We start from the raw sequence: 12,297 nt of genomic DNA on the forward strand, positions 1-12,297 counted from the left end.
ACATAAAGTCGAATTCCACCAGTGCATCCCATAAACCAAAATTAAACACAGTTGCATTTACAGACAGGCCTTGAAATACACGTGATAAGCAACGTATAGATGACGTGAGTGAGAATAGGAAACAAAACAACCGACTCGAAAAAAAATTATATTTAAAAACGCCCTCCACGTGGCATCCAAGGAGTATTTTTGAAGTGACCATGGGAGTCGCTAAAATCAGCCACGAAGAAGCCAGCGCACCTACAATCGGTCTAGATTGTGGCACCCCTGTTCCGATCTGTCGGTAGAGAAGTATCGATACTTGTCCCGTGACGTCATAAAGCCAATATGGCAGGACCACACTTACGATTAGCTGCCTGCACCGCCTGCACCACTGTGATCTGAAGTGGGCAGAAGGGCTGAGGGGCAACTATGTCAGATTATTTTAGATCTGCCCTTGGCTATTTAAACGGAGGAACGAATTCCGACGAATACGTTGGCCAGTCAATTGAAATTAACAATGTAAAGCTACGGGTGACACGACTGCTTGCCGAGGGTGAGCAAATCTCCCTGTCAAATCCGCCTACTTTTTCTCATAGTTGTACACGTATCTTTCACATCTTTTTTTTCGTTTCACCTGAATTAATAATGCCACGTGAAATAGATCATCTTATGAATAGCTAACCCTTATTTCAACCCAATTTCATACTTATTATCTACTTTTAAGTCTCATCTTTTTTGTCTAAATAAATCAATGGCTATATCTACTTGTTGACATCTGTCAAATGTCGGTTTGACAGGTGGATGGGCAATGGTGTATGCTGTAGAGGATGTGGCGACGGGAAAGGAATATGCTCTAAAGGTAAAAGATAGTTTTATTCAGCTTTATTTTTTATCTCTTATTGTATTACCTTTAAATATCACTTAGTACTCTACTGAATCCCTGTTTGCAATTTTGTCTTACATTTGGTAGGATGTATATTGATATAACTTTATCAGTAAATCTCGACTTGTCAAATGACACTATGTAAAATTATTCGAAACATTGTCCAATTTCTCCACAACGATGAAGTTTGCACATTCAACTCGAAGTTACAGCTACTTTAATTTATGATCCGTTTTTTTATTTTTTACCTCGGCAGAAACTCCTTGCAGTGGATGACGAGGCAAATCGCATAATCATTCAAGAAATAGATACCCTGAAAAAATTATCAGGCCATCAAAATATTATACAATACTTATGCGCTCAGCGAGTTCAGCGAGAAGATCAAAAAAGCTGTGAATACTTATTGGTAACAGAATTATGCAGCGCAGGAACGATAGCCGATCTTCTGCGAAATGTACCTGCGAATACTCTAACTCTGGCTCAAATATGTCGTATAGCTTACCAAGCGACAAGAGCTGTTCACCATATGCATGCTCAACCAGAGCCGATTATACATAGAGACATAAAACTAGAAAATTTTTTAATTGGAGCTAACGGGCTGATAAAATTATGTGACTTTGGAAGCGCGACTACTCAGCAGATATTACCCGACCCCTCTTGGAGCGCACAGAGGCGTTCTATGCTTGAAGAACAAATGGCAAAGTTTACAACACCGATGTATAGAGCTCCTGAGATTATGGATACGTGGAATAATGAGCCCATAGGTCCCCCGGTCGACTGTTGGGCTCTTGGATGTGTACTTTATGCTCTTGTTACTCTGCGACATCCATTTCCAGATAGTAACAAATTGGCTATAGTTAATGCAAGGTATCCTCCGCTACCGCCCAACCCACGTCTGGCCTGTTTTCATGATCTCATAAAGGGGTGCCTGCAACCTTCGCCTGTCCAACGAATGACGACTGCTACATTACTGGAACGTCTTGCTGCTATTGCTGAGTCCAATTCTTTTGACCCGCGGGAATCAGCGAACATTGAACCGCTTACTGCAGCCAAACCTTCGCCACCTCCGAGACCCTTGCCCCCGCCAGTCGTTCCTCCACCTAGGCCCTCTCCGCCTCCAGCAGTCCCTCCGTCGAGACCTCCTCCAGCACAACCTTTGCCTTCCAGGTCAGCAGCAGCCCCACCTTCTGGTTTATTTAGCTCGTTGCGAGGTGGAGCTGGAAGTATTCTTCGAAATTTAAAGGATACCTCAAATAAGGTGATGCAAACGGTTCAGCAGAGTATGGCAAGGACCGAGCTGGATGCGAGTTACTTGACGTCTCGCATATTGATTATGCCATACCCAGCAGATGGAATTGAATCTGCATATCGATCTAACCACGTTGAAGATGTCAGAGCCTTTCTTCAAGCTAGACATCCACCCCCGGCTAAAATACAATTATACAACTTATCCAGGGGACGACCAAACTCAGCTAGACTCCCAGGAAAACACATCGATTGCTCCTTCGTCTTTGCTGCTCCCGAATCAAACACACCGCTTCTCTCAGCTCTCTACCAACTATGCCAAGACATATATCGATATTTGGATGCTGATTTTAATCACGTTGTCGTTATATATTGCACAGTACGTGTAGCTCTCAATATTTTCCATCCATATCTACTTCTTTCTCCGAATGCTACATAGACTTTCCAATTATTTAACAATTCATTTCAATAAAAATTATTTTTCTTTACAGGATGGTTATCGTGCAAGTGCTACAGTTGCATGTGCGCTGCTTCTCTATTCCGGAGCATTGGCAACATGTGAAGAAGCTATAGCATTATTTACGACTCGTCGTTGTCAGGCTCCACTGTTGCAACCATCAGAACTTCGAAGTTTGAATTACATGAAGTCACTCGCTCGAGGCATCTGTCCCCATACTAAACCAATTTCACTACGATCTCTCCTACTGCAACCAGTACCTCTTTTTACTCGGGCACGAGATGGTTGCCGCCCTTATGTAGAAATTTACAGTGGAGGGACATTGGTATTCTCAACCCGACGACCTGATTACGAGGATATGAAATTGTTTGGTGTCATGGAAGGAAAGGTAATTCTGGTATTGGGAGATGCAATGGTGAAAGGAGATGTCACCGTGGCCGTATTTCACGCTCGTCAACAGTTGGGAAGAATTATGGGTATCAAAATTGCATCCATGCAATTTCATACAGGATATGTATCACCAGAAGAAAGTGTTATAATTTTCGAAAAACGGGATCTTGACGACGTCCCGGATCTTGGAGGAAGATTCAAAGTCACCCTGAACATAAACGTGACCGATGGTCCTGTAAAATCTATTGCTGCTCCAGCTCCATGGGATGAAGATTCGTCTGCAAAACCTATTCCCGACCCACTGTTTGGTTCCACTCTTGAAATGGAAGAAACTCTAGAAAATTTCCGAACAAATGTACCCGTGGCGGAAATCTCTCAACAAATCCCCACGGCTCAATTAGCAGTTGAAAATCCTGATGAGAGTGAGTGCTACGAGGCTCTACCTCAAGAGGAAGTTCAAGCCGAAGAACCAAAATTCTTTGAAGCAGATTTATTGAATCTAGGCATGCTAGATACAAGTGTACCTGCACCACCTGCACCTCCGTCTACTCCTACCATAGTAAATCCCGATTTGAACATATTTGCCAGCGGCAGTAAAGGAACTGCTGACTTACTCGGAGGCTTCGCTGACTTCAGTCAAGCGGAAATGATCAATACTGAGGCTCTTAACAATTCTGCAGGGAGTAATTTATTGTTTGAACAAAAGCAACAGAGTAAAACATCTACAAACGATCTCCTATTCGATCCACTCCAAGGTAGTGGAAATGCTGATCTTTTAGGTGGATGGGTTGGCCCAGGAACATCTACTCCAAATGTTGAAGAAAATTTTCCACGGAATGCGAGCACACCAAACTTTGCTGCGCAAACCAAAGATCCATTTGCCAATTTAGCTGGGTCCTTAGGTGCAGGATTAAATTCTAGCTGGAGTGGCACACCGCGGGATTCGAGCACCCCGCAATCAGCAAGTCCAGCTGCAGGTAGCACGCCCGTACACTCTAGCCCTCGTATACAAAAACCCCCACCGCCGAGTGATTCAGGAGGAAATGAGACTGGTGTGTTCGGGACTAAGGCTGCAAAAGCTGGTGGAGATGCTTTTGGAGATTTGTTGGGTAGTCAGGGGTATAACTTCTTCAGTACAAGACGTTCAGAGAAGGAAAGTCCGAAGACAATAAATGAAATGCGTAAAGTTGAAGCTGCAAAGACGATGGACCCTGATAGACTAAAAATTGCTGAGTGGACAGAAGGCAAGAAAGGAAATCTAAGAGCCCTTCTCTGCTCGTTGCACACTGTTTTATGGCCAGAAGCAGAGCGATGGCAGCGTTGTGAAATGCATCAGCTTGTTACTGCTGCCGATGTTAAGAAGTCATATCGCCGAGCTTGTCTCGCAGTGCATCCTGATAAGGTACTAATATCTTTACAGAATTTGACATCAAAATTTAAACTGATACTTTTTAAAGAATACTTGCCTTCTGACTGTGAATTATGAAATTAAGAAAATGATTTGTATGACAATCATGGAATTCATCACAAATCAATACAAGTAGTGCATTCAAAATTTAAAACTCAATTTCGTAGAAATACCTAATTTAGATGTATAGAATAAATTAAATTGCATTTATTTTGCAGCAAGCTGGAACAGCGAATGAGAATATAGCAAAGCTGATCTTCATGGAGTTGAATAACGCTTGGAGTACGTTTGAAAATGACGCTGCGCAACAAAATCTGTTTAGTTAATTATAGCAATTGATAGCAATTGTCAATAATTAGTCCGTATCTCCTTCAACTACGATACTTTAAGAATCATCTAGATTAATGATATTCTGCTACTTGTAAGATATTCTCGTCATTATTGCATTCCGATGATATCGTAGTCTTACAATTAATCGTAATATATAACAGCGAATCACAAAAAAATATCTACTCAAATATACATTGCCTAAGCGACTTCATTATTCAAATCCTGAATAATGATGACAGATATAATTCCTGACTAAAAGAAGAAAGAAGATGAAATTATTACGTAACGTGTATATATGACACTGTAAATTAAACTTAAATTCAAATGTAAACATACAGTTTTACTAGGTCGATCTCCCTCCTCGTTTTGTTTTTATAAATTGAGCATCACTGATTCGGATACAATTGGGGTTGAATTCCCGACTTTGTATGATATACGTACAACTGGAAGTGCATATATATGAAGATATATATATATGTATATGTATAGAGAATACAAAAAATACAAATATATATATGTGTGTGTGTGTGTGTGTGTGAGTGTATATATAGACACACATGCATATAGGTATCCATGTATACATGAGGAGTGGATCGTACGAGTATTGGTGAATGTTTGCGTCTAGTGGTGTGTGGAATAAGGGTGGAAATCTGTAAAGGGAGGGGCTGGCCAAAAATGGCTGTCACACACAGAGCAAGACGTCTGAAAGAAGACAATTGACTGACCTCAGTCTTCCAGCTAAAGAAATGGACACTATTTTACATTAACAGTAACAGTGAGCCAATCAATAATTAATATGTTATTGTTGAGAGGCAATCCCAGTGCTTTGTTGAGACCACCCCCAGATCTGGCATCACTGAACTGTGCTCAAAGGTAGATTTACTAAAATAGTAAAATCGAGATTTAAAATAATACATTTTTTTTACAAGGAATTGCGTGTTCCGTTAACACACCAAGAGAATGTTAAACCCAATAATATTTTGTACGGCTAAACAAAAGCCTCGTGATATTGACGTCAGTTGGATAGACTAGAACAAATAAGAAAGGCAACACTGCGACGTCGTAAACAAGAAAAGATGCATCCCTCCTCTTTGAGGATTTTCTTTCTTCTTTTATTCGCTACTTTTGGCAACAGGCATGTTGCATGCACACCAAATGCTGAAAAATTGGGGAGTGGCAATAAAGTACGACTCAGGGCACCATATTTACCATGGCGGCTGGTCATTTGCCTTACGCAGCCCCAGAATCCTTTGAAGATGGATATTCAAAAGATATGGGATGAGGCCAGGCTGGAATCAACGCAAGGCAAAATGGAAGTTTCTTACGTCGAAGCAACAGCACCTACAACTACCGATTCTCTTTCATACCCATTGGCGCTTTTGGATAAGTTCTGCACAGCTGTTGAGGGTGGACGAACAATTTTGAGCATAGTCATTGGAGGAGGACCTGCAGCCAGATTTCTCATCACAACTGCAACATTTTTAAATGTACCAACGCTATGGCTACCGTCCTCACATCGAGACTTTCTCCGTCAGGTTTGTAGAAGCACTTAAGAATCATGTTGACGAAAGTAAAATTTGCAAACACATTGCATCTAATAACCAAACGATTTCTTTACAGGGAAAGAAAGAGAAATTTGAAAGTCGATTAGGTACTGGGACAGAGGAAATGGGCGCAGCGGCAGCAGCCTTAATGCACAAAGCAAACTGGCATGCATTCACGCTTTTAATTGACGTAACATTACTTCCAATAAATCAGCTACTTTTGGCTGACTTGTCTATTTTGACACCGAGATCTGTGATTCATCTTCCAGCCGATGATCAAACTTTACGCAAAAGACTTCGCCGCGTTGCGGAGGGTGGAAGTACTGGAGGTGTTCTTGTAATGGCTTGTGATTTGAGTACTGCACGCCGAATTATTGCTGCAGGTAACAAGTACGGGATGCTCGCAGGAAGGTTCTTATGGCTCTGGTTAGACCTTAAAATGGAATTGAAACCTAATGAACCCAGTTTACCTATTTCAAGTATTACCCACAATGCACGCTCTACAGTGAATTTGAATAACGATGACATAAAGCACATCGATATCCACACAAATTTTAGATTAGAAGATGACATTCATTTGCATACATTGCCAAACTTGGCCAATGACGTACATCGACTGCAAGAATTTAGATGGCAAGAAGATCAACATCATACAAGACGAACCGAAAGAAGTATCAAAATGAAGGAACACGAAGACACGAAAGCAGACGATAAAGAATTGAATCCAAAGATGGTGATGCCTGTAGGAATGCTTGTACTGAGGTCTAGTAGTATGAAAATAAACAGCGGTGATACAACGCTGACAAGAATGTTGAGGGACACTTCAGAGGCATTGGACCAAACAATTTTTGAAACTCGGCCAAAATTGGCACGCCTCCGAGATGTTCAATGGAAAGACTACTTCGTTCCCTCATGCTTTGCCCGTCCAGATGCAAAATTTTTATCTAATGAGGAGAGAGAAAACGTTTCACAGTTTCTGACGAATAGACTAAGGAAATTCACTCGACAACTTTCTAGGGACAAATCAGAATTTCATCTGTTAAACTTGCAGCCTATAACTGTCCCTGGTAACAAAACTCAACTGAAATGGACCAAGGTAGGCACAATCAGAGGAGGAGGAAGAGACGTTCGACTTGACACGATAATCTGGCCTGGTGGAGGAATTATACCTGCCTACCTTGATCAGATGGGAGCCGGAGATGGGATTCCAGCATATCGCATTGTAACTGCGCTCTCCCCGCCTTTTGTAATGGCGACAAGTTTACAAGAAGGTCTATGCCTAAGAGGTATAGCTTGCCGCCAAGGTGACGACACCGTATGTTGTTATGGGCTCAGTATGGATCTATTATCTCTCATCGCCCGAGAACTGGGATTCCGATTTGAATTGTACGTTGCACAAGACGGTTTGTTTGGCAGACGAATTGGAATAAATGGTAAATGGAATGGAATTGTGGGTGAGCTCACATCTGGCAAAGCTCAGTTGGCATTTGCACCCCTCAGTGTTTCGGCAAGAAGAGCTGAGGTGGTTGATTTTACTACTCCCTACTTCTTCAGTGGGGTCAGTTTCCTTGCTGCACCGCAACGTAAATCTGAAATACCGTTGCTGGCATTTTTACTGCCCTTTAGTACAGAACTATGGATAGCAGTTTTTACTTCCCTCAATATCACTGCAATGGCAGTGGCAGTTTATGAATGGTTCAGCCCTTTTGGGCTCAATCCATGGGGCCGACAACGCAGCAAAAACTTCTCCATAGCTTCTGCCCTGTGGGTGATGTGGGGTCTTCTATGTGGACACCTTGTTGCATTCAAAGCTCCAAAATCATGGCCAAACAAATTTTTAATCAATGTTTGGGGAGGATTTTCTGTTATATTCGTTGCCTCGTACACAGCTAACATTGCGGCACTCATCGCAGGCCTGTTCTTTCATTCGGCTGTGAGCAACTACCATGACCGCAGTGTGAGTAGTGAAACATATACGGAGCGCTTGTCAAGTTACATTATTTGAATTTCATGACCTCTCCTATCTCTCTGATTACAGTTGTTGTCGCAAAGAGTAGGAGCTCCCAAAGCATCGGCTGCAGAATATTACGTACAGCGTGCTAATCGACAATTATGGTCACACATGTCCCGATATTCATTAGCCAACGTTGAGGAAGGAGTAGAAAAACTGAGGAACGGTACATTGGACATTCTCATAGCCGATACACCAATCTTGGATTATTATCGAGCTACTGATAATGGTTGCATATTGCAAAAAATTGGGGATACTATTAATGAAGATACCTACGCGGTGGCACTAGCTAAAGGCCATCCACTAAAGGAGAGTATTTCTAGAGCCATAGCCAACTACACTAGCAACGGTCTACTTGACATTTTGCAGGAGAAGTGGTACGGAGGTTTGCCCTGCATTCGCGGACGAGAAGGAATGGACACTGGGCTTGACCCTGAAACTGGGGGGCAGCCCCGACCACTCGGCGTAGCATCCGTTGCGGGAGTCTTTTGTCTCCTTGGGCTAGGGGTTGTTCTTGGTGCTGTAATTTTGGCTGGAGAACACCTGTTCTATAGATATACCCTGCCTAGACTAAGGCACAGACCACGAAGCTCTATTTGGCGGAGTAGGAACGTAATGTTCTTTTCCCAAAAACTATACAGATTTATCAACTGCGTTGAATTAGTATCGCCTCACCATGCTGCAAGGGAATTAGTACACACTCTGAGACAAGGACAAATTACTTCTCTCTTCCAAAAAAGTGTTAAGCGGGTGAGTATTTCTTTTTTTGGATTCTTATGATAATTGGACAATGTACAAGGTTCCCATGTTCCAGAAGGAACACGAGCAACGTCGCAGACGAAAAAGCAAGGCCCAGTTCTTTGAAATGATACAGGAAATACGGAGGTAAATATCAGAACTGTCTCCATACTTGAGTATTAACAAATCGATTAATGTTTTATTAACATTTTGTTACTTTTTGCTTGATCTTCGATCTAACTTGGAAAGTAATGGGGTCAACGAGCACGAGACTAGAACAATCATTAACAATGTTTTCTTAAATGCAACAGTGTTCATAAATTAACGTTGTTACTGTATTTCCATTCAACAAAGGGTACAACAAGAGGAAAAAACTGAGACCGTCTCAAAAGATGCAGAATCACGACGAGTAGCAAAAAAAGATGATAAAACATCAAAAGGAAGAGAACGGAGCCGTAGCAAAAGTCCTTTGATGCCCAGGAGTCCGAAACGAACTGAGAAAAGTAGAAGTTCAACGAACTTGTCAGGCTCCCGATTAGGTCTGTCTCCCATTAGTCTTGAAGAGCCAATGCGGCCGATCGAATTCACGTTAAGTAACACAAATCTGCGTGCAAGAAGCCCATTAGAAACAGTCGGTCGGAGACTGAGTCACGGTGACGGGGGTTCACCGCCCCCCAGGCTTGGCTCGCATTTTGGAGGGAGTGCAAATTTGAGGCCCCAAGTACCAGTGAGAGGAGACTCGCTTGGAGGTGGAGCAACCACTCCGCGACCCTCAAGAAGTCCAGCAAAAAGGGGGCAATCATTCCCCGTATTTGCTACTCTTCGCCCGCCACATTCCAGCGGTGTTCAAAGGACCAAAAGTCCTTTACTGTCTCCAAACAGCGAGCTGACTAATGCTATTGGAAGAAAGTTATCCAGGGAATGGGGAGCCAGCAACATTGACCTCAGGATCTCATCCGTTGCAGAGACTGAATCTGTGGTTGGAACTGGTCCGGAGCAGGAAACTACACTAATTATAGAGCGTTCGGTTCCAGAGCTGAAACAGGAGGAAATACAAGTGGCAAAAAAGCCTGTCAGACGCGCACGAAGTCATGAGACCCGAGAGAGTGCCAAACACTCGATAGATTTGCCATCACCAAGACTGAATATTCAGCCTGTGGTAGGGGGGCGATCGGTAAGTGAACGAACCAAAAAACAACTTGAGTCTGAATTAAAAGCAATTTTGAGCGCCCGCGCACATCACCGCGACTTACATCCTCCTTGATAGATCTGTACATTTGGTCATGCGTACTTGAATGCACAAAGCTTAGAAGCTTCCTGCCTTTGAGGGGCTTCGATTGATTTAAGCAATATCAGAATAATAGGTCAATTTGTAGAAGAAACTGAAAAAAAAAATTTTACGAGAATTCTTAATAAGAAATAGACAGCCTTGGTGGACCTTATAACCAGGAGGCGACTCAATGATGGGGATTGCCTCTGTTTGTTCATTCGTTGTTATGTACATTGATAACTTAGGTTACATTACATTAAAAAGTGCTATAAAAGAAAAAAAAAAAAAAAAAAATTTTAGTAGAAATGTCCTATTAAGTGAAGTAACACGATATATTAATATTAAGATATTTTCTTGTTGGCGTTTTAACTCTATTAAATTTACCGCTGGCCCGGGTGAGTCTCTCTTTCAATTGCAATGGAAATAAATAATATTGTCTACTGCGGTATTTCTCAACTTGACACTGGATTCACAAATAATATTATACGATACCTAGTAACACCACGATGATTAATTGAAATAGACAAATCTATAATCCTACCATGAATCCAGAAGTTGAGAGACACTGATCTATGGATTTTAAAGAATTGAACTAAATACTGCCACTTTAATTAAACTTGTGATTGTGGAAGGAGGGGCTCGCGTTTCAGGCTCTTGGGATACAACAACCACAAAGCACACATGCACACATTCCTCGTAAATGGAGTGGCGAATAATTATTGAAAAGAAAAAAAAAGAACATCAACCAGGGGCAAAGTTATACCTTTGTCTTGATGACGGATATATATAATATATATATATAATATATATCTAGCATTAAAAAAATTTATAGAAACTAGCAAACATAGATATATCTCTCCAAGTGATCGAAGTATTTAAAATTTTGACGACCAAAGCTCGTTAAAAGCTGAATCGTTATAAATTTATAAAAAATAATAAGTAAAAAATCTATCTCCACTATCTGATAAAGAATCGCTTTGTGATCTAATGAGGAAAAAAAAAAAAATTTATTTACTCCTACTATCTAACGTTAGACTATTAGAGTGAATGCATGGGACTAAATTAAAGAATTAATTTTAAATGATTCATAAGCGAGGCCTTAGGAGTAGTCGTATCCGCCCAATACTTTACTTACTAGTATTATTGTATTTGGAAACTTCACTATATTATATTAGAGAATATTTAGATATTTAGTTGGACTGTTTATCGTTAGAAAGACTATAATTATACTTATTATTAAACTCTCGAAAGTCGTAATCAGTAGGTTCCTATGGATATGATTACCGATGCAAATTTTTTCACATGCAAAATAAACTAAATATGGGTTGCCGGCTGAAGATAGAATATAATTAACAGAATTGTCAGTGAGGAGTGATAAGAGTATACGTATCAGATCTAAAAAGGTACAGAATCTTGCATTCAGTCTGTCATTTTATATTACCAGTAAGAGGATTCCATATATGCGTTTGACGAAAAATTTGCTCGGTACAAGTTTGCTATGAATACTGAGATCTCTAAAGCAGCATAAATTTAAAGAGATATATATCGAAAGAAAATGTGGAGGAAGAAGATCGAAGTAAAGTAAAAATATGAAATAAAATGAAATAAAATAAACACATAAATAAAAGCAAATAAATAAACAAATAAATAATATATAATATAATAATATACTACAATGTCGAACTCTAATAAATTGAATTCTTACAGTAGATGATGAGGAATAACTAATTGATATTGCAATTTATTAAAGAGTGATCAAAATACAAATAATAGGGGGCCAGTCTAGAGTCACCCGAGCCTAAGGAAATCAAACATAGACTTACTAAACTAATTTTAGCTGTAATATTTAAACAGGTGGGATCAATCTGTGATTTAGTTGAGTTGCTACTATTTTTTGTTTTCTGTCTAAACACGTCATTGAAATATAATAATATGTACTATATTTCAGTGAGTCACGTGGAAGATTTGTTCCTCATTTGCTTTTCTGTTATTTATCTTTGTCTCGATTTGTGCCATATTTCGCAAAACGAAAATCATCT

The 12,297-nt window shown here is 40.6% G+C and overlaps 2 protein-coding genes across 3 annotated transcripts; both read left to right on the plus strand.

The window, feature by feature from the left end:
* Window positions 1-288: 288 nt before the first annotated feature.
* Window positions 289-5,026, plus strand: LOC124408868 (cyclin-G-associated kinase). Its single transcript, XM_046886130.1, has 5 exons — window positions 289-535; window positions 780-841; window positions 1,122-2,489; window positions 2,602-4,359; window positions 4,584-5,026. The coding sequence occupies exons 1-5, from the start codon at window positions 412-414 to the stop codon at window positions 4,689-4,691; spliced, it is 3,420 nt and encodes a 1,139-aa protein (XP_046742086.1). The 5' UTR covers window positions 289-411; the 3' UTR covers window positions 4,692-5,026.
* Window positions 5,027-5,267: 241 nt separating this feature from the next.
* LOC124408867 lies at window positions 5,268-10,997 on the plus strand. Of its 2 annotated transcripts, none has more exons than XM_046886128.1 (5): window positions 5,268-6,230; window positions 6,316-8,196; window positions 8,278-9,000; window positions 9,065-9,135; window positions 9,343-10,997. In XM_046886128.1, the coding sequence occupies exons 1-5, from the start codon at window positions 5,772-5,774 to the stop codon at window positions 10,250-10,252; spliced, it is 4,044 nt and encodes a 1,347-aa protein (XP_046742084.1). In that variant the 5' UTR covers window positions 5,268-5,771; the 3' UTR covers window positions 10,253-10,997. The 2 variants fall into 2 exon arrangements, with proteins under 2 accessions (XP_046742084.1, XP_046742085.1); XM_046886129.1 differs by having other exon boundaries at window positions 9,068-9,135.
* The last annotated feature ends 1,300 nt before the right edge of the window (window positions 10,998-12,297 follow it).

This window comes from Diprion similis, chromosome 8, assembly GCF_021155765.1.
Source record: "Diprion similis isolate iyDipSimi1 chromosome 8, iyDipSimi1.1, whole genome shotgun sequence".
In the NCBI taxonomy this organism is placed as follows: Eukaryota; Metazoa; Arthropoda; class Insecta; order Hymenoptera; family Diprionidae; genus Diprion; species Diprion similis.